Consider the following 23,686-nt stretch of genomic DNA (forward strand, 5'->3'; position numbering starts at 1 on the left):
AGGATTCCAGATTCGGGTGAAAGGGCATCCGACTCGTGGTCAGACTGTTCCGGACTCTAATTCACATAAGCAACGGTAAAACAAATACACTGAACAAAAATATAAAACAACATGCAACAATTTCTACAATTTGACTGAGTTACAGTTCATATGAGGATATCAGTCAAGTGAAATAAATAAATTAGGCCCTAATCTATGGATTTCACATGACTGGGAATACAGATATGTATTTTTTGGTCACAGATACCTTTAAAAAATGGGTCTCGCAATGGGCCTCAGGATCTCGTCACGTATTTTTGTGCTTTCAAATTGTCATTGATAAAATGCAATTGTATTCGTTGTCCGTAGCTTATGCCTGCCCATACCATAACCCCACCGCCACAATGGGGCACTCTGTTCACAACATTGACATCAGCAAACCGCTCGCCCACACAACGCCATACACACGGTCTGCGGTTATGAGGCCAGTTGGACGTACTGCCAAATTCTCTAAAACGTCGTTGGAAGCGGCTTATGTAGAGAAATTAACATTAAATTCTCTGGCAACAGCTCTGGGGGACATTCCTGCAGTCAGCATGCCAATTGCACGCTCCCTCAAAACTTGAGACAACAGTGGCATTGTGCTGTGTGACAAAACTGCACATTTTAGAGTGGCCTTTTATTGTCCCCAACACAAGGTGCACCTGTGTGATGATCATGCTGTTTAATCAGCTTCTTGATATACCACACCTATCAGGTGGATGAATTATCTTGGTAAAGAAGAAATGCTCACTAACAGGGATGTAAACAAATGTGTGCACAACTTTTGAGATAAAAAAGCTTTTTGTGAATATGGAACATTTCTGGGATCTTTTATTTCAGCTCGTGAAACCAACATGTTGCGTTTATATTTTTGTTCAGTGTATAAATGTACCTAGCTTACTACATTAGTGCTAGCAATGTTTAACACCTCAAAAAACAGCAGACCTATTCATTTTAAATACTTTTAAATTCAACTTTATTATCAGGGTTTCGGAACAGTCCATGTGCAGAAATAAAAATAGAATAAATACGTAATAAATACATAAATAAATAACTTAATTAGAGCTTTTTAGGAGCTTATTTCAAATGCATTCTAATTGAAACAGACATTGAGAACTCTGAAACACTGGCATTCAGGCACAGTATATGGAAATCACATAATGAAACAAAACATAATTAATAACGTCCGTAGCACCTTCCTTCATTATGGAGGGCTTGCTATCTCCGGTTCAGGACATCCAGTGAGACATACATGAAATGAACTGGTTTTCACACCAAAAAATGGGCCTCTAATTGTTAGAGATGATAGATTATACACATTAGAGTATCGGTGCAATGACAAACTTCCTGTAACCCCCCTCCCCATCTTCTCCCATATAACTGTTCAGCAACTGGAAGCTACTAGAGCTTGTTTATCACTGGAACATGGTACTACTGTACATGTTGGTATGGCATGTATTTTGTCCCAATTACGTAATGTTCCATATATTACAACAATCACTCTATTGCCAGCATGTATGGACTTATCCACGCTTTACAGCATGAGCTTCAGCTAAATGTAATATGTTCTGAAGGAAGTCCTTGAAAGACTTTTCCAACCGCGTGTCTTCACAGATGCATTCTGAAGTGTCCGTTGTGCTCTGAGGGAGGTAATGTAGGATTTAGTGTGATGGCATGTGAAGTGGTAAACAACACTAAATGAGCCGTACATGTTTAGTAACAACTAGGCTATTTTGTTATTTTAACTGGCAAGATGCTATAAGTAACAATACTTACGTTGTCCTTATCAATCATCATTTGTAGGGTTGTGATAGTCCTGTTGATGTGGTGTTGCATATTTTCCCAATTGGTCACATTATCGAGGCATTCTGCTTTCACAATGGACAGTTCCTTCATGGAACAGGCCAATGCTGCAACAATGCAACTATCCTGCAACCGAGAAAGAGAACTGTTTGTCCTGGGGTTCTTTGATTTTGTGACACAGAAAGCGAGGCTGTGGTTTAATTGTAGTGAATTGCATTGCCAAGAGAGGAGTGGGTTTTAGTTGTTCAAAGTGCTATGTGAAGTGAGAGTTAAAAGACTTTCAGCAGCCTTGCTGTGTTTCCTGTACTAGTGGTCTTCTATGTGAACTGTTGAAGCGGAAATAATGCCTTAGCAACTCAGAAAAACAGCACTAGGGCAATAGGCTATATGTGAGTGGAAAATGTAAAGGGCTACTGTCTTGTCCATACTCAGATCTCTGTTGTCAAACATATTTAGTGAGCCTTACCTCTACATCAGTTGGAGTATAGAAGACTGAATCTGGCTACAATAGGGAGAAAGATGCATGTTAGTTGATCACAAAAATACAGAAATAAATTAAAGCAATTTGAACTCCACTTAGCCATGAAGTGACTTACACATGTAATGTTTTCTTCTAGATAGTTGATTCCAACTTTGAGTCTGAAAATTGGGTTTCCTTGTAGACAACCGGCGAGAAAAAGCGTCAAAAAGGAAATCCTGTAAAGACGGTCCATGATAATCTGAAGGGCTTGTAGGTAGTGTCCTGTAAGGTGTACACAAGCGGAGGTCTGTAAATGTTTGTCATCTCGGATTGTTAGCAGTGTTTTATATACCCTGCTGTGTGGAAAATCAAAGGGTGGGCTGAATTAGTCTAGATATTACCAAATGCAAACAGCTGTATTTTTCCTCTTGATGACTGTTGGGATTTTTCTTGCTACAAGATGGTAAAATCCCTTTGGTGACCTATAGTGGCAAAGCATTAGACTGTACATAATATTTACAGTGGTTTCAACATGTGGTGGATGAGGGCTGATTCTTGAGCTGACGTGTGGCTTTACTAACGGGTCGTATGGAGTTAGGTAATTGGTCAGTTCTAAGCAACACCTGCAAAAGTGTTGTTTTCTAAGATTTTAACTTCAAGGAGGTGGAGAGACCTCAAAATATCAAATGTTGCTTTGCCAATAGCTCCTTTGAAGAAAATCTCTGATTAAGTAAAGATGTGCCAGTTGAAAAGCCATTACAACAAAGAAACTACAACACAACGGTGCATACAGATAGCAAAATGTTTCTGCAAAGTTGCTATAGGATCAGCCGCTATTATTTTCTGCTATTATAATATGATCAGTAAATGTTATTGCTGTGAATTTGTTTTTAAAGGGGCAATCCGCATATATTTTTAGACTTGCAAATTAACGATATGTACCCATTGATTCTTGAGAATATCCCTCATGAGCTTAGTTCAACTGTCTTGACCCATCAGAACCCAAAATACACTCCCCGCCATATGTATTTGGAAAGTGAAGTTAACATTTTAAATGTAGCTTTATACTTCAGCATTTTGGATTTGAAATCAAATGTTTCATTAGAGGCGACAGTACAGAATGTAATATTTTATTTTAGGATATTTTCATATCTGTTTTACCATTTGAAAAATGTAAGCACTTTTAGGCCTCCCCATGTGAGGAAGCCTTAAGTATTTGGACAAATTCACTTAAGTAATGTATGCGGGCATTTAATCAGCTCACAGCCATTACTATTAACATATGTAACAGATGTGAAATGGATAGCTAGTTAGCGGGGTGCGCACTAATAGCGTTTCAATCGGTGACGTCACTCGCTCTGAGACCTTGAAGTAGTTGTTCCCCTTGCTCTGCAACGGCCGTGGCTTTTGTGGCGCGATGGGTAACGATGCTTTGAGGGTGGCTGTTGTCGATGTGTGCACAGGGTGCCTGGTTCGAGCCCAGGTAGGGGCGAGGAGAGGGACGGAAGCTAAACTGTTACATTGGTGCCGTGACCCGGATCACTGGTTGCTGCGGAAAAGGAGGAGGTCAAAAGGGGTGTGAGTAACCGATGTGAAATGGCTAGCTAGTTAGCGGGGTGTGCACTAATAGCATTTCAATCGGTGATGTCACTCACTCTGAGACCTTGAAGTAGTTGTTCCCCTTGCTCTGCAACGGGCCGCGGCTTTTGTGGCGCGATGGGTAACGATGCTTTGAGGGTGGCTGGTTCGAGCCCAGGTAGGGGCGAGGAGCGGGATGGAAGCTAAACTGTTACATTGGTGCCGTGACCCGGATCACTGGTTGCTGCGGAAAAGGAGGAGGTCAAAAGGGGTATGAGTGTAACCGATGTGAAATGGCTAGCTAGTTACCGGTGTGAGCACTAATAGCTTTTCAATCGGTGACGTCACTCGCTCTGAGACCTTGAAATAGTTGTTCCCCTTGCTCTGCAAGGGCCGTGGCTTTTGTGGCGCGATGGGTAACGATGCTTCGAGGGTGGCTGTTGTCGATATGTGCAGAGGGTCCCTGGTTCGGGGCAAGGAGAGGGACGGAAGCTAAACTGTTACACATATACACTATTAACATTATCCATTTTACATGTTTGAAGAATATTGCAATTATTATCTTCAGAATTCAGCGATTCAGACAACTTTTTGTGCACATTCTTACCACAATTATGTGAATAATTTAACATATTTATATCTGCCACACCTGGCTCCTGTGGTTATGTATTCTACATCACTATAAACATTTGAAGATTTTTGGGGCATACTACAATTGTATTTCATATACAGTGCATTCGGGAAAGTATTCAGACCCCTTCATTTTTCCACATTGTTACGTTACAGCCTTATTCTAAAATTGATTGCATTCTTTATTTTCTCATCAACCTACACACAATACCCCATAATGACGAAGTGAAAACAGGTTTTTAGAAATGTTAACAAATTTATTAAAAAGGAAAAACAGAAATACCTTATTTACATAAGGTATTTCCCTTTGATATGAGACTCGAAATTCTGTTTTCATTGATCATCCTTGAGATGTTTCTACTACTTGATTGGAGTCCACCTGTGGTAAATTCAATTGATTGGACATGATTTGGAAAGGCACACACCTGTCTAAGTAAGATTCCAGAGTTGACAGTGCATGTCAGAGCAAAAACCAAGCCATGAGGAATAAGGAATTGTCTGTAGAGCTCCGAGACAGGATTGTGTCGAGGCACAGATCTGGGGAATGGTACCAAAAGGTATCTGCAGCATTGAAGGTCCCCAAGAACACAGTGGCCTCCATCATTCTTAAATGGAAAAGTTTCGAACCACCAAGACTGTTCCTAGAGCTGGCTGCCTGGCCAAACTGAGCAAAATCGGGGGAGAAGGGCCTTGGTCAGGGAGGTGACCAAGAACCCGATGGTCACGCTAATAGAGCTCCAGAGTTCCTCTGTGGAGATGGGAGAACCTTCCAGAAGGACAACCATCTCTACAGCCCTCCCAAATCAGGCCTTTATGGTAGAGTGGCCAGACGGAAGCCACTCCTCAGTAAAAGGCACATGACAACCCACTTGGAGTATACCAAAAGGCACCTAAAGGACTCTCAGACCATGAGAAATGAGTTCCATCTGATGAAACCAAGATGGAACTCTATGGCATGGAGGAAACCAGGTACCGCTCACCACCTGGACAATACCATCCCTACGGTGAAGCATGGTGGTGGCAGCATCATGCTGTGGGGATGTTTTTCAGCGGCAGGGACTGGGAGACTAGTCAGGATTGAGGGAAAGATGAATGGAGGAAAGTACAGAGAGATCCTTGATGAAATCTTGCTCCAGAGAGCTTAGGACCTCAGACTGGGGCGAAGGTTTTACCTTCCAATAGGACAAGGACCCTAAGCACACAGCCAAGACAAAGCAGGAGTGGCTTTGGGACAAGTCTCTGAATGTCCTTAAATGGCCCAGCAAGAGCCCGGACTTGAACCCAATCGAACATCTCTGGAGAGACCTGAAAATAGCTGTGCAGCGACGCTTCCCATCCAACCTGACAGAGCTTGAGAGGATCTGCAAAGAAGAATGGGAGAAACTCCCCAAATACAGGTGTAGCGTCATTCCCAAGAAGACTCTAGGCTGTAATCGCTGCCAAATGTGCTTCAACAAAGTACTGAGTACTTATGTAAATGTCATATTTCCTTTTTTTTTTTTTTTTACATTTGCAAATATTTCTAAAAACCAGTTTTTGCTTTGTCATTATGGGGTATTGTGTGTAGATTGATGAGGAAATAAAACAATTTAATCCATTTTAGAATAAGGCTGTAATGTAACAACATTTTTAAAAAGTGAAGGGGTTTAAATACTTTCCGAATGCACTGTAGTTATGGTCATATGAAATTGTCCAATAAGACCCCATTGAGCTGTTTGGCAGCCATATTGGAAAATGGCTTCTGTGAGGTTAATCCAAGATTTCTTAAAAACAATCACTATGAGACATCATCGGCCCAAGTAAGCCCGACCGTGTGTGGTGGTGACAAAGTGTATAGTAATGGGCCTCAACATCAAGTTCTGACAGGACAGCACTATGGGAGATCTTAGTGAATCAGCATAAGTTACTAGCGGGTGAGGTCATATCTAGCCAACCGCTCAGACGAGCTTCAGCTAGCCGTTTTTTACAGTTGTAGCTGGTGCTTTCAAAGTTGGTTACATTATATATCATTTGAAAAGTAATTTCATTACCTTTCATAACCACTTGTCAAACAAAGTTTAAAATGTATCAGGGTTTTCTTTTTGAAGCCATTTATACAGGTAATTCTGATATGTACCCTAGAGGTCAAAGGACAAAGTTCTGTTGACCTGAACATTCTTAAAGTGTATTTGAATCATAGCTATGAATCTAATCTTTCCAGTGATGTATGATTAAAAGGTATAAGTGAGCAATAACTTCTTGTATACTGACGATGTTTGTCATAGGGGAAATTAATGAAAGAAAGTGGAAATTAATGAAAGAAAGTGATAACACAGAAAGCTACCATTGCTGCACTACTATTACACATTTTACAACTCTAGGGACATAGACCTTATAAACAATCCCTATGAGACATCGTCGGCCCAAGTGAGCCCGACCGTAAATACACATTTACATACTTAGTTCTATATAGGCTACTGAAGGTGAGGACGCATCAATTCAGTCACTAAAGAATATAGCTATTTTCGGAGTGGGGAATTAAAATTTCTGAGTAAAAACTGATAGTGAACTGTCGGTTCATAACGTATGAAACAATTTTCTTACCGATTCATGCACATTTGGATCGGTTTGGCTGACCGATGTACTCTTATCTAAACATTTGAACCGGATACAGTTCAGTATCAGTGAATCATTACATCCCTAGCATTGTGCATTATGAGACGGGAAACTTTTTTACATTTACATTTTAGTCATTTAGCAGACGCTCTTATCCAGAGCGACTTACAGTAGTGAGTGCATACATTTCATACATTTTTTCCCGTACTGGTCCCCCGTGGGAATCAAACCCACAACCCTGGCGTTGCAAACACCATGCTCTACCAACTGAGCCACACGGGACCACAAGTCCAAGTTTATAATTTTAAAAGGCTAATTAATCATTAGAAAACCCCTTTGCAATTATGTTAACACAGCTGAAAACTGTTCTGATTAAAGAAGCAATAAAACTGGCCTTCTTTAGACTAGTTGAGTATCTGAAGCATCAGCATTTGTGGGTTCGATTACAGGCTCAAAATGGCCAGAAACAAAGAACTTCCTTCTGAAACTCGTCAGTCTATTCTTGTTCTGAGAAATGAAGGCTATTCCATGCAAGAAATTGCCAAGAAACTGAAGATCTCGTACAACGCTGTGTACTACTCCCTTCACAGAACAACGCAAACTTGCTTTAACCAGAATAAAAAGATGAGTGGGAGGCCCCGGTGCACAACTGAAAACAAACTGTCCTTTCACTTCGTGTCCATATACACTCTATTTCGTTCCAAGACCACACACACAAGTAGAAGATCCCATCTGCGTCCTAAGGACTAACCACAAGCACACCACTCTAGTACGCATCTGGAAAGTGACATGCCGCCACGTCCTCTTGACATACAGTGTGGCTCCTGGATATGTGTGATGTTGCGGTGTACACTGGCTTGTGTGTGTAGATCCTGGACGTGTGTGTGTGTGTCCCGGGAGCGTCCCTTTGTCTGGTCCCTCATCTCTCAAAGAGCCTGCTCGGTGCTGGAGGCAGACATGTCCAGTAGTCTCCAGGCCGCGTCAGGGTTGAGCTCCTCCTGGTCACGACACAGAGCCCACACGTACATCATCCTCAACACCTTCTCCGGATCTCCTTCCACCAGGTCTCCCTTGGGACTACGAATCACCATGACCACCTGGGCCTGGAAGGTGATGATCAACACGGGGCCTTGATCCATGAGCTTCCCCATCGCCAAATCTATGTTGTCTATATCTAGGACCTTGGACTGGAACATTAGACCCAGGGCCCTGGCCTGTTGGATGGGGTGGGCCAGCTGACTGTATGTGGCTTCATAGCACCAGTCTTTCAGCATCTCGAGCTCCCCGCGGATCATAGCCTCTAGGATGTTGGGGATGATGTCCTTCTCGCACTGTTTGAGAAAGGAGTCCTTGTCGAAGCTGGGATCTGCCTTTAAGATCTCCGTCAGCACCTGAGACATCTCCGTGGTAGAGAAGAGACCACCTAGTAGATCGGTGACTCTGTCGGTCACGGCTCGAGATGCTCTGGCAAGAGCGTTGTCACTCTCGTCATACTTCATTTTCATCTCAAAGAACCTGTTGAAAACCACGTTGTTGTCTTTAAAGTCCTTCCACTGTGTGTACCACTTAGAATCCTTGTGCAGCACAACACCCACGTCCTCTTCGTTGGCCTCAAACACTCGGTTGTCGCTCTCCCGTCCCTTGGAGAAGAATTCCCTCCTCTTCCTGAGTTGAGAAGGAGCCCTATAAGTTCCATCGTCCACCACATCAATCCCTCTCTTCACTGACTCCAACCCCTGTGAGATGGCCCTGAAGGCGCTGGTCGCTCCCAGCTTCTCTCCCCCCTTGGACACAGACTCAACCGAGTGCCTGGCAGTCTTGGCTGCCTCCTTCACCCCCTCCTTGATTTTCTTCCCCAGGTCTGTACGGGTCACCTCCTCAAGGCCCTCCTTCACAGTTTCAGACAGAGTCCCAAAGGTCTTCTTGAACACCTCAGAGGTCTTAACGGTTTCAGACTCAATGGTTTTAAATTTCCTCCGAGCCTGTTGCAGGGCATCCGACTCCTCTAGCCTCTTGGCCTCCTCTCTGAACTTCTTGATGTTCTCCTTCATCTCCTTGTCCTTCCCAAACTCCTGCCTCAGGTTCTCCACAAACTCCCCGAAAAAGCCTTTACGACTAGGTCGTTCTGACGCATACCGCACCTGCACAGGGACAGCCGGAGACCCACATATCCTGTAGGCATCTCCTCTGTTGAATGAGGAGACGGCAGCACGGGATGGCAGGAGCAGAAGACGTCTTCCGACCAGCTCATAACACCGACACACGGAAGCTGCCATCTTGATCTTGAATAATGACGCACGTGACGTGACCACGTGTAACTCCGCTGAGGTTTTCACTAGTTACCAAAACCACAGTCAAAATTGGTGGTATCATAAACATTTATGAAAACAAAAAATAGGTCTTAGTTTAAGGTTCGGGTTAGGCATACGGTTAGCAGTGTGGTTAGGGTTAACATCAGATTTTAAGAATATAAATTGTAGAAATGGGCAAGGTTTAGCCATAATTTCGACTGTGGCCGTGGTAACTAGGGACGATCCTCCGCTATAGAGACATTAGAGCTTTTAATTTTGAAAAACAACAATTTGTTTTTAGGTTGACATTTGATTTTATAAAATATATGTATGTCCCCCCCCCCTCCTACTGGGTGAGAGATTTCAAGGCTCAGCAGTTTATTCGCTCACCATGTGTTTCTATTGGCTAGTGCATTATTGGTGATCGGAACCCAGTACTTGTCACACTGCATGAGCCCCGTCCCAAAAATTCTGTCATGCCAGACTTTACATTGAGGCGTCTTGGTGTTGTCTGGAGAACCGTAAGGATATTTAATTGAATGTCGCTGCTCCCGTCGCAGCGTATTTTTTACAACGTCCCATTACTTGTCCCCGACCTTGAGATTTTGGCACTATCCTGAAAAATGGTCTGGGAAGAGAAAAACTTAGCAAAATCGTTATATCGTGCTTCAGTGTATTCCCAAATCCTAAAAATGAAATCTCCCCTCTGGTATTAATAAAGTACCTATCATCATCATCATCATCAACAAATGTCTTGGACAATACCATATTCTTTGTATGTGGTCAAGATATGGATTTATATTGTTTCACTCTACATTTTATAGTATTTAGATGACTTTTGAATCTGTGGTACCCTTTGGCACAGTAGTCTTATTGGGGAGAAATTGAACGGAAGACGAATAGCATAACTCATGATTTCTGAAGGGAATGAATGAAGTGCAGCATCTTCACACCTACAATAAACTTTGTGGAAAAGGGGTTTCCCCTATCAAACCTTGTCAGTTGGGAAACCCATTTACAGATTCAGCGGTGACCTTTTCCTATTCATACCTGCCACTTATTGGTCAGTGTCATTATAGAATAGTCCCTGTGCATGTCCTTATTCCAACAGGTCAAATGATGGCTAACTGGTTACATTTGATTGTTGATATTAAGGCACTTGGTATCAGGAAGGAAGAAGGTGGGGGAATTTCTATCCATTATCATGAATGCATCACATCCTGAGGTTTTGTACCTGTTTCCATGAGAGCATGCATATTCCCCTGTAAAAACACTTACATTTTAGTTAGGTATTTATAATTTGATTGCCAAATTCCAGATTTATTTGGACTTGTGGTTACAATGTTCAGAATCACACTAATGCAGAATATGTCACTCCACGACTGTCCACTTTATGCAGCCATTTTAATGAAATGGAGTAGGAAAAAGTGTTCTGGTCAATGATTCAGTTTTTATCCCTCCCTACGAGCCTTTCGATTGGGTGCAGGAAAAACTACCCTCAACACAGCCTTTGTTCAGATATTTTTTAAATATCTCTCTGGTCAGATTCAATGGTATTTCAAAACTTAAGGAGCTTCTACTCTCATGGTGGAACCTGATCCCTGTGTCTTTGCACTGAGTCATATTTGCCACACACCCACCACAATAAGCAAAACGTGTCGCCTGTCCACCCTCTGGAACTTCCTTGAATTATGTTTTCCATTCTCGACCTGACTGGAAACCTCGAAGCCCCTCTAGTCCCTAACCGATGATCATTTTTTTTGTTTCAATAGAGTGTCTGAAATTGTCATCTACGGCAACGGAGTGATTTGCTTGCGCTATTTGTTTACAGCCACAGTGGTTGAGTAGTGGTTGCAAACTGGCAATATCTAATATGTCTTTGCACATATGAGTAGCCACACTTATCAATCCATGAAAAGCACAGTGGCATTGTCACTCACTTTCAAAGCATGCACAATATTTAGCCTAATGGAGGCTTTTAAAATCTTCAACGCTGCATGATAGTGTCTTGAAAGTTGTTTTTCCTAAGGCTTGCAATGTTTCTAATAACGGCATTTTCTAAGATGGCAAAACACTTTTACCTTTGGCCTACTGCTGGAGTCTACTACTACTACTTCTGGTGTTTGAATGTCTTATTTCCACATTTATTAGATTCTAAAAGTGGATAACAAACTGACAGTTAATTCAGTCATTAATTGAAATCCACAGGCCATTATTTTGAGTCAATTGTGAATTATATTTGCTTTGATACTGAGCTGAAAGGAAATTTTGAACCTATGTCCAATATCTTATTCACGGACGCAGGCAAAAACAAATTGTTAGTATCACAGAGGAATAATTCCACCAGTGAAAAGAACAATAAAGCCTACTGACTGTTTTTTGGAAAAGTGGAAAATGTTCCGTTGTGAAGATTAAAGGTAATTTTCAGAGAAATGCCCTTGCAGTGTTTGAGTGGGAGGTGAAGTATCATCGAGATGTGGTTTCATTCATCATGTCTCGATAAGTAGAAATGCATTTCACACTTTCCATGGATTTACCTTTAATTGGACAAGGGGTTCTCAAACCTTTTGGGGCTGGGAACTCCTTTTGTGATAACACATTCACTCTAATAATCAGAACACAACTTGAGTCAGATAAAAAAAATAGAGTACAAGGAGTCAATGTTTCCTCTGGAAACAATTGTAGCAGTGGGGAGAACCGGTCATGTAGAATTTCTATTTAGAAGGACTGAGAAGCTGATTTACTGCTCCAAATTGAATGAAAAAACATTATGCTGATTCCATTTAAAACTATTTCCACTTCCAGAAATGAGCCCAATAACATATTGTTAAATTATTTTAACCCGTTGGACCATGCATGGTCCATATTATCAGGTATGCTATTAGCAATAAACATTATCACCTGTAGCCCAACTGATGCAGCATTGAGGCTATAAATAAATAGGCAACCCCCTGCTTCATCTGCATTTACCCTATTGGGATAATCACTAGCCAGATCCCAAATGTGATATTTTAACTAGTTAGCATCCTATTGAAGAATTTTGTCCCCCCAAAAACGTGCATAAACACAGTGAATATAATGTAGGCCTACCTGTTGGGGTAACTTGGGGTAAACCACCACCTGGGATCACACGCCCCCTGCCAGTACTTTTTAGTAATTTAGCAGATGCTCTTATCCCTCTTATCCAGAGAAACGTACAGTTAGTTAGTGTGTTCATCTTAAAAGATAGCAAGGTGGGACAACCACCGATCACAGTCATAGTAACTACATTTTTCCTCAAAGTAGCTATCAGAAAAGTCTGACCTAGTAAAGGGGGCGAGGGGGGTAGTCATGTGCGAGTGTTAGTTAATGAAAGGCATACTTTTTTGGGGTGGTGTGTGTACCGTGGGATTATTTAAGATACTTTGAAGAGGTAGGGTTTCCGATGTTTTCAGAAGATGGGCAGGGACTCTGCTATCCTAGCTTCAGGGGGAAGCTGGTTCCACCATTGGGGGGCCAGGACGGAGAAGAGCTTGGACTGTGTTGAGCGGGAGCTGCCCTCCCATAAGGGTGAGAGGGCCAATAGTGCAGAGGTGGCAGAACGGAGTACTCGGGTTGGGGTGTAGGGTTTGTGCATAGCCTGAAGGAAGTGAAGGGCAGTTCCTCTTGCTGCTCCATAGGTAAGTACCATGGTCTTGTAATGGAACCCCCCCCCCCCCCACCCCCACCCCTCCAATCTCCCCTATGCACTCATGGTGAATTGCAGAGTGGTCATGTGCTTAACCATGCCATTGCCACTGGTAAATGTGGACGGTTCAATCATCTTCAAAGTGCACCTTGGCAGAAATATTTTTTCATGTTACATATTTTTTGGGGTGTAGCTGCATTCATTTTGCTGTGGCGTTGTGCCACATATAAATGACTGCAGCTGAAACACTGCAAGTAGTTTTACTATGACTTTGGCAGTGCATGTGGCTGGACAAACTAATTCTCGGGCTCTGGGAAGGAACATTTTAAAGTCAGCCTCTTGGCATCGGAGCAAAAAAATATCAGTTTTCAATCTAATTATCTGCAATTCGACACAATTTGTCATGTGGCAGAGATTTGTTTTTGTTGCAGCTTTGAAGATAATATCCTGCAATTCTACACATTTTACCATGAGGCAGAGAACTTTGCAGTTTTAAAGCTGAAATTACAGTGTATCTACACTGAACAAAAATGTTTCATGAGCTGAAATAGAAAATCCCTGAAATGTTCCATATACACAAAAAGTGTATTTATCTCAAATTTTGTGCATATACAGTACCAGTCAAAAGTGTGGACACACCTACTCATGAATGTAAACAAATATAAACAAATGTAAACAAATACAGGGATGTAAACAAATACAGTACTCGTCAAAAGTTAATTTTTACTATTTTCTACATTGTAGAATAATAGCGTAGACATGAAAACTATGAAATAACACATATGGAATCATGTTGTAACCAAATAAGTGTTAAACAAATCAAAATATATTTCAAACTTGAGATTCTTCAAAGTAGATTCTTGATGACAGCTTTGCACACTCTTGGCATTCTCTCAACCAGCTTCACGAGGTAGTCACCAGGAATGCATTTCACTTAACAGGTGTGCCTTGTTAAAAGTTAATTTGTGGAATTTCTTTCCCAATAAGAAGAAGAGACTTGCTTGGGCAAGAAACATGAGCAGTGGACGTTAGACCAGTGGAAATCTGACCTTCGGTCTGATGAGTCCAAATTTGAGATTTTTGGTTCCAACCGCCATGTCTTTGTGAGACGCAGAGCAGGTGAACAGATGATCTATGCATGTGTGGTTCCCACCGTGAAGCATTGAGGAGGTGGTGTGATGTTTGGGGCTGCTTAGCTGGTGACACTGTCTGTGATTTATTTAGAATTCAAGGCACACTTAACCAGTATGGCTATCACAGAATTCTGCAGCGATACGCTATCCCATCTGGTTTGCGCGTAGTGGGACTATCATTTGTTTTTCAACAGGACAATGACCCAACACACCTCCAGGCTGTGTAAGGGCTATTTGACCAAGAAGGAGAGTGATGGAGTGCTGCATCAGATGACCTGGCCTCCACAATCCCCAACCTCAACCCAAATGAGATGGTTTGGGATGAGCAGAGTGAAGGAAAATCAGCCAACAAGTGCTCAGCATATGTGGGAACTCCTTCAAGACTGTTGGAAAAGCATTCTAGGTGAAGCTGGTTGAGAGAATGCCAAGAGTGTGCAAAGCTGTCATCAAGGCAAAGGGTGTTATTTCATAGTTTTGATGTCTTCACTATTATTCTACAATGTAGAAAATAGTAAAAATAAACGTCTGACTTGTACTGTATTTGTTTACATCCCTATTAGTCATCCAGACCGAAACCATTGATGAAGGCTTGAAATAATATTTTTTGAGTAACCTATATTATCTGGTTCAGAGAAGGACATTCTGTGTATGTGAGCATAACTTCTGTCACTAACATGGCTTTTCAGGAGAATGAGAAATCTGCTGATAATTTAATTGGAATTCCAACTCTTGATACATGTCCTAAACAAAACCCGCCTTCGAGTCAGAAACTCAGTTACCTTAACCCAGGTATTAGACAACATTGTACCATGAAACATTTTCAAACCGTTAATCAGGCTAAAATGCTCTGGGACCCTCGTTCCAAGCCTAGAGGAATATTGGGAGGTCATCTGAATATTCGTAGCATTATTTCTAATAGTAAACAGGTAGAACATTTTTTGAATGACTCTCACCTAGATTTTTTGAAGAAATCTTCTCCTATTTCTGCCTTTAATGTCCCTGGATATTCCATGTTCAGGAGGGACAGGGGAGAGGGCAGAGGGTGTGGATTGCTTATGTACATGAAAGAAACTTTAAATGCAATCGAATCATATGGAAACATGCCAATGACATTGAATGTATGGGGCTGAATGTCGTCCTATCCCCTCATATGTCTCGCACTATTATTCGATGTGTTGGTGACCCAACACTGGTGGAAATTTACTGACCTATAAGCATTCTTCCAGTGCAATCAAAAGTAGCTGAAAGATGGGTGGCTGATCATCTGACTGATCACCTCATTCAGGGCAACTCCATACATCAAATGCAATTTGGATTTTAAAAATGTCTTTGATACTGTAAATCATGAGGTTCTCCTATCCAAACTATCCTCCCTTAATATGTCCACTGAAGTCATTAGTTGGATGTATTCCTATCTGACAAACAGAAGTCAAAAGGTTTGTTCGATGGACACTCAGTCAGACTCTCTTTACTATAACATTGGGGTCCCACAAGGGTCAATATTAGGCCCCCTTCTGTTTACCATCTACAGTTGAAGTCTGAAGTTTACATACACTTAGGTTGGAGTCATTAAAACTCACTCAACAAATTCTTGTTAACAAACTATAGTTTTGGCAAGTCAGTTAGGACATCTACTTTGTGCATGACACAAGTTATTTTTCCAACAATTGTTTACAGACAGATTATTTCACTTATAATTCAGTGTATCACAATTCCAGTGGGTCAGAAGTTTACATACACTAAGTTGACTGTGCCTTTAAACGGCATGGACAATTCCAGAAAATGTCATGGCTTTAGAAGCTTTTGATAGGCTAATTGACATCATTTGAGTCAATTGGAGGTGTACCTGTGGATGTATTTCAAGGCCTACCTTCAAACTCAGTGCCTCTTTGCTTGACATCATGGGAAAATCTAAAGAAATCAGCCAAGACCTCAGAAAGAAAATTGTAGACATCCACAAGTCTGGTTCATCCTTGGGAGCAATTTCCAAACAGGTGAAGGTACCACGTTCATCTGTACAAACAATAGTACGCAAGTATAAACACCATGGGACCACGCTGCCATCATACTGCTCAGGAAGGAGACTCGTTCTATCTCCTAGAGATGAACGTACTTTGGTGAGAAAAGTGAAAATCAATCCCAGAACAACAGCAAAGGACCTTGACCTCGACATAACCTGAAAGGCTGCTCAGCAAGGAAGAAGCCACTGCTCCAAAAACGCCATAAAAAAAGCCAGACTACGGTTTGCAACTGCACATGGGGACAAAGATTGTACTTTTTGGAGAAATGTCCTCTGGTCTGATGAAACAATAAATAGAACTGTTTGGCCATAATGACCATCGTTATGTTTGGAGGAAAAAGGGGGAGGCTTGCAAGGCCGAAGAACACCGTCCCAAACGTGAAGCACGGGGTGGCAGCATGATGTTGTGGGGGTGCTTTGGTGCAGGAGGGACTGGTGCACTTCACAAAATAGATGGCAACATGAAGGAAAAGTAGGTGGATATATTGAAGCAACATCTCAAGACATCAGTCAGGAAGTTAAAGCTTGGTTGCAAATGGGTCTTCCAAATGGACAATGACCCCAAGCATACTTCCATAGTTGTGGCAAAATGGCTCAAGGACAACAAAGTCAAGGTATTGGAGTGGCCATCACAAAGCCCTGACCTCAATGCTATAGAAAATTTGTGAGCAGAACTGAAAAGCGTGTGCGAGCAAGGAGGCTTACAAACCTGACTCAGTTACACCAGCTCTGTCAGGAGGAATGGGACAAAATTCACCCAACTTACTGTGGGAAGCTTGTGGAAAGGCAATGCTACCAAATACGAATTGAGTGTATGTAAACTTATGAACCATTGGGAATGTGATGAAAGAAATAAAAGCTTAAATAAATAATTCTCTATACTATTGTTCTGACATTTCACATTCTTAAAATGAAGTGGTGATCCTAACTGACCTAGGACAGGGAATCTTTACTAGGATTAAATGTCAGTAACTAAGTTTAAATGTATTTGGCTAAGGTGTTTGTAAACTTCCGAATTCAACTGTATATGAATGATCTCCCACTTGCTTGCCCACAAGGTAACATGCAGATGTATGCAGACGATACAGTTCTGCATGTACACTCATAAAATAGACAATTGGTTATTAACAGGTTAACTGAAGCTGTGGTACATGTTTCTAAATGGATGACTAATTCTTGCCTGCATTTAAATATCGACAAGACTGTTTGTATGTACTTCACTAAGAAATCCGTTGATTCTTCCCAATGAGTTGTTCTTGTTAATGGGGAGAATCTGAAAGCTGTATCTTGGTGTCATTTTGGAATCCAACTTGATATTTAAGGTTCTCCCATCTCCACCGAGGAACTCTGGAGCTCTGTCAAGTGACCATTGGGTTCTTGGTCACCTCTTTGACCAAGGCCCTTTTCCCCCGATTGCTCAGTTTGGCCGGGCGGCCACCTCTTAGAAGAGTCTTGGTGGTTCCAAACTTCTTTCATTTAAGAATGTTGGAGGCCACTGTGTTCTTGGTGACCTTCAATGCTGCAAAAGAAAAAAGTACCCTTCCCCAGATCTGTGCCTATTCCTTTGACCTCATAGCTTGGTTTGCACTGTATGTTAATTTTGGGGGAATACAAGAAGTATTGAATATAAAAATGGTTAATTTGTGGAAAACTGTGGATACCAATGACATTGTGAGCCTTCCAGGCCCGTGTTTCCCAGTGTTAAAAACCTACTGTAAAATTGTAGATTGTGGTGGTGCTTGAATGCAAATAGCGTGACTTTTCCACATGTAGTCTTCAATGGTGGACTGCGACAGAGCAGGTAAATGTTGAAGTGGAACGCAAAAATGTGCTGAGAAGTTACTAGGCTGGCAAGATCCACTGGCCCAACATGTTTTTACTGACTATCGCGTCATACCCTGATTACATTGTATTGTATTAGACCCTATAAACTTATTCCACGGATCCCTTCGCTAAAATGTGTTTAATCTGTTATTTTGAGAGAGAAAATAATTATATCTGGCCTCGGACCCGACTTTAAGAACCCCTGAATAAGACAATAGGATATCACACATTGATGACTGAAGTTTAGTCAGTGCTGATCATTTAGTTCAGGGGTGTCAAACTCATTCCATGGACGGGTTAATTAATGTCTGCTGGTTTTTGGTTTTTCCTTTCAATTAAGACTTAGACCACCAGGTGAGGAGAGTTCCTTACTAATTAGTGACCTTATTTCGTCAATCAAGTTCAAGGGAGGAGCGAAAACCCGCAGACACTCGGCCCTCTGTGGAATGAGTTTGACAAGTGACTTAGGTAGTGGGGTTGTCATGATTGATGCCTCTTTGTTGAAGCGCAATAAAACATTTACATGCGCACAATATTCCAGATAGTAGCTAATATCCCGCTTAAGGTCTTATTCGGGATAAGCTGTTTAAATACACCGTTTGAGATCCTGCTCATGAATATCCATGAATAAACAGAATATTCCTCATTTAAAGTGGCAATATGTAACTTTTTGGGCGACCCGGCCAAATTGAGTTATTGATATATCAGTCTACTTGAAACCAAGTCTAGGAAGCGGTAGATCTGGTCTATGTGCACTATTACTATGCTTCCCGTTAAGTTTTGTTTTTGCGTCTTTTACTTTCAGTTTTGTACACCAACTTCAATCAGCAAATACAACAATATTTTTGGTTAAGGAAAATATGTTTCACAGCAGTTTAGATGGTACAATGATTCTCTACACAATACTAGCTTATTTTACCACATAAACTGGAATTAGGCTAACTATTAGTTTTAGCAACCAGGAAATGGTGGAGCGATTTCTGAATAGTGCAACTTCAAGTTCATATGGGTTAAATGGAAAAGTAACTGAAATATACTGACTGTAGGCTTAAAACCTGTCACATGTAGCGTAATATAATATTAACTCCTGCTGAATTATGCATTTCTTGCAGTGAAATTATACAACAAATGTTCATTTTGACTCGGGAACAGGAGTGTAAAAATATGATTTCTTTCAGGATCTCTTGAGAAAATGAGAATGCACATGCAATGTGTTATCTTTCAAACTGCAAGCAGACAGTATTTCAACCACATAAAATATGCAACCAAGACGAACTGAAGTCTTATCAAAAATGTGTTTCTTGTTTGGTCTCAGCTTTTCCAAACTGGTCAAACTGACGACATTTGGAAATTTTACACAGGACCAATCTTTCCACTGTTTCTCCCCGGTCCCTAAACAAAAGAGGGAACTTTACCGGTGTTAACTATACTGAACAAAAATATAAATGCAACATGTAAATTATTGGTCCCATGTTTCATAAAATGAAATAAAGGATCCCCGAAATTTTCCATACGGACAAAAAGCGTACTAAGCTCAAATTTTGTGCACAAATTTGTTTACATCCCTGTTAGTGAGTATTTCTTCATTGCCAAGTTAATCCATTCACCTGACAGGTGTGGCATATCAATAAGCTGAATAAACAGCATGATCATTACAAAAATAAACCTTGTGCTGGGGCCAATAAAATACCACTCTAAAGTGTGCAGTTTTGACACAAAACACAATGCCACAGAGTGTGAAATTGGCATGCTGACTGCAGGAATGTCCACGAGAGCTGTTGCCAGAAATTTGAATGTTCATTTCTCTAGCATAAGCTGCCTCCAACGTTGTTTTAAAGAATGTGTCAGTACGGCCTCACAACCGCAGACCACGTGTAACCATGCCAGGCCAGGACCTCCACATCGGACTTCTTCACCTGCGGGATCATCTGAGACCAGCCACCCAGTCAGCTGATGAAACTGTGGTTTGCACATCCGAAGAATTTCTGCAGAAACTGTCAGAAACTGTCTCAGGAAAGCTCATCTGAGTACTCGTTGTCCTCAACAGGGTCTTGACCTTACTGCAGTTCGGCGTTGTAACCGACTTCAGTGGACAAATGCTCACCTTCGATGGCCACTGGCACACTGGAGAAGTGTGCTCTTCACAGGATTAATCCCAGTATCAACTGTACCAGACAGATGGCAGACAGCATGTGATGTCGTGTGGGGGAGAGGTTTACTGGTGTCAATGATGTGAACAGAGTGCCCCATGGTGGCGGTGGGGTTATGATATGGGCAGGCATAAGCTACGGACAATGAACACAATTTAATTTTGTCAATGGCATTTTGAATACACAGAGATACCATGACGAGATCCTGAGGCCCATTGTCATGCCATTCATCCACCACCATCACCTCATGTTTCAGCATGATACTGCACAAAATTCCTGGAAGCTGAAAATGTCCCAGTTCTTCAATGGCCTGCATACTCAGCAGACATGTTACCCATTGAGCATGGTTGGGATGCTCTGGATCAAATCAAATCAAATTGTATTTGTCACATGCGCCGAATACAATGGATGTAGACATTACACTGAAATGCTTACTTACAAGCCCTAACCAAAAATGCAGTAGAAAAAATTAAAGAATAATACATAGAAAGAATTTAAGAACAAGAAATTAAAATAACAAATAATTAAAGAGCAGCAGTAAAATAACAATAGCGAGGCTATATTCAGGCGGTACCGGTACAGAGTCAATCTGCGGGGGCATCGGTTAGTTGAGGTAATTGAGGTAATATGCACAGTTGAATTCGGAAGTTTACATACACTTAGGTTGGAGTCAATAAAACTCGTTTTTCAACCACTCCACAAATTTCCTGTTAACAAACTATAGTTTTGGCAAGTCGGTTAGGACATCTACTTTGTGCATGACACAAGTAATTTTTCCTACAATTGTTTACAGTTATTTCCAAATGCCTGAAGGTACCACGTCCATCTGTACAAACAATAGTACGCAAGTATAAACACCATGGGACCAGGCAGCCGTCATACCGCTCAGGAAAGAGACGCGTTCTGTCTCCTAGAGATGAACGTACTTTGGTGCGAAAAGTGCTTTGTGATTCCCAATCCAATACCTCGACTTTGTTGTCCTTAAGCAATTTTTCCACAACTTTGGAAGTATGCTTGGGGTCATTGTCCATTTGGAAGACCCATTTGCAACCAAGCTTTAACTTCCTGACTAATGTCTTGAGATGTTGCTTCAATATATCCACATAATGTTCCATCCTCATGATGCCATCTATTTTGTGAAGTGCACCAGTCCCTCCTGCAGCAAAACACCCCTACAACATGATGCTGTCACCCCCATTCTTCATGGTTGGGATGGTGTTCTTCGACTTGCAAGCCTTCCCCTTTTCCCTCCAAACATAACAATGGTCATTATGGCCAAACAGTTCTATTTATTGTTTCATCAGACCCGAGGACATTTCTCCAAAAAGTACGATCTTTGTCCCCATGTGCAGTTGCAAACCGTAGTCTGGCTTGTTTATGGCGTTTTTGGAGCAGTGGCTTCTTTCTTGCTGAGCGGCCTTTCAGGTTATGTCGATATAGGACTCGTTTTACTGTGGATGTATATACTTTTGTACCAGTTTCATCCAGCATCTTCACAAGGTCCTTTGCTGTTGTTCTGGGATTGATTTGCACTATTCGCACCAAAGTACGTTCATCTCTAGGAGACAGAACGTGTCCCATGGTGTTCATACTTGCGTACTATTGTTTGTACAGATGCACGTGGTACCTTCAGGCGTTTGGAAATTGCTCCCAAGGATGAACCAGACTTGTGGAGGTCTACAATTTTTTCTGAGGTATTGGTTGATTTATTTTGATTTTCCCATCTCAAGCAAAAAGGCACTGAGTTTGAAGGTAGGCCTTGAAATACATTCCACAAGTACACCTCCAATTGACTCAAATGATGTCAATTAGCCTGTCAGAAGCTTCTAAAGCCATGACATCACTTTCTGAAATTTTCAAAGCTGTTTAAAGGCACAGTCAACTTAGTGTATGTAAACTTCTGACCCACTGGAATTGTGATGCAGTGAGTTATAAGTGAAATAATCTGTCTGTAAACAATTGTTGGAAAAATTACTTGAAGCAGCAAACTTTGTGGAAATGTATATTTGTGTCATTTTCAAAACTATTGGCAACGACTGTAGATAACAGAGAGTTGCAGCAGTGTAAAAGAGGGGAGAGGGGGCCATGCAAATAGTCTGGGACACCATTTGATCAGATGTTCAGGAGTCTTATGGCTTGGGGGTAGAAGCTGTTTAGAAGCCTCTTGGACCTAGATTTGGCGCTCCGGTACCGCTTTCCATGCGGTAGCAGAGAGAACAGTCTATGACTAGGGTGGCTGGAGTCTTTGACAATTTTTAGGGCCTTCCTCTGACACAGCCTGGTATAGAGGTCCTGGATGGCAGGAAGCTTTGCCCCAGTGCTGTACTGGTGCGTACGCACTACAATCTGTAGTGCCTTGCGGTCGAAGGCCGAGCAGTTCCCATACCAGGTAGTGATGCAACCAGTCAGGATGCTCTCAATGGTGCAGCTGTCGAACCTTTTGAGGATCTGAGGACCGATGCGAAATCTTTTCAGTCTCCTGAGGGGGAATAGGTTTGTCGTGCCCTCTTCACGACTGTCTTGGTGTGCTTGGACCATGTTAGTTTGTTGGTGATGTGGACACCAAGGAACTTGAAACTCTCAGCCTGCCCCGTCGATGAGAATGGGGGCTTGCTCGGTCCTCCTTTTCCTGTAGTCCACAATCATCTCCTTTGTCTTGATCACGTTGAGGGATAAGTTGTTGTCCTGGCACCACACTGCCAGGTCTCTTACCTCCTCCCTATAGGCTGTCTCGTCATTGTCGGTGATCAGGCCTACCCCTGTTGTGTCATTGGCAAACGTAATGATGGGGTTGGAGTCATGCATGGCCATGCAGTCATGAGTGAACAGAGAGTACAGGAGGGGACTGAGCACGCAGCCCTGAGGGGCCCCCGTGTTGAGGATCAGCGTGGCGGATGTGTTGTTACCTACCTTTACCACCTGGGGACGGCCCATCAGGAAGTCCAGGATCCAGTTGCAGAGTGAGGTGTTTAGTCCCAGGGTCCTTAGCTTAGTAATGAGCTTTGAGAGCACTATGGTGTTGAATGCTGAGCTGTCATCAATGAATAGCATTCTCACGTAGGTGTTCCTTTTGTCCAGGTGGGAAAGGGTAGTGTGGAGTGCAATAGAGATTGCATCATTTGTGGATCTGTTAGGGCAGTATGCAAATTGGAGTGGGTCTAGTGTTTCGGGGATAGTGGTGTTGACGTGAGCCATGACCAGCCTTTCAAAGCACTTTATGGCTACAGAAGTGAGTGCTATGGGTCGGTAGTCATTTAGGCAGGTTACCTCAGTGTTCTTGGGAATAGGGACTATGGTGGTCTGCTTGAAACATGTTGGTATTACAGACTCAGACAGGGAGAGGTTGAAAATGTCAGTGAAGACACTTGCCAGTTGGTCAGCGCATTCTCGGAGTATACAACCTGGTAATCCGGGTGCGGAGAGCGTGATCACACAGTCATCCGGAACAGCTGATGCTCTCATGCATGTTTTAGTGTTACTTGCCTCGAAGTGAGCATAGAAGTAATTTAGCTTG

General features: G+C 42.1%; 1 protein-coding gene and 1 pseudogene across 1 annotated transcript; both read right to left on the reverse strand.

The window, feature by feature from the left end:
* Positions 1 to 1,317: 1,317 nt before the first annotated feature.
* Positions 1,318 to 2,584, reverse strand: il2 (interleukin 2). Its single transcript, XM_082955884.1, has 4 exons — positions 2,421 to 2,584; positions 2,291 to 2,326; positions 1,798 to 1,950; positions 1,318 to 1,661 (listed from the first exon to the last, which is right to left on the reverse strand). The coding sequence occupies exons 1-4, from the start codon at positions 2,535 to 2,537 to the stop codon at positions 1,545 to 1,547; spliced, it is 423 nt and encodes a 140-aa protein (XP_082812010.1). The 5' UTR covers positions 2,538 to 2,584; the 3' UTR covers positions 1,318 to 1,544.
* A 4,625-nt stretch (positions 2,585 to 7,209) lies between these two features.
* On the reverse strand, positions 7,210 to 9,497 carry LOC106611622 (mitochondrial import inner membrane translocase subunit TIM44 pseudogene; annotated as a pseudogene).
* Between the last annotated feature and the right edge of the window lie 14,189 nt (positions 9,498 to 23,686).

The sequence above is a fragment of the Salmo salar genome, chromosome 09 (assembly GCF_965601325.2).
Source record: "Salmo salar chromosome 09, fSalSal1, whole genome shotgun sequence".
Lineage (NCBI taxonomy): Eukaryota > Metazoa > Chordata > Actinopteri > Salmoniformes > Salmonidae > Salmo > Salmo salar.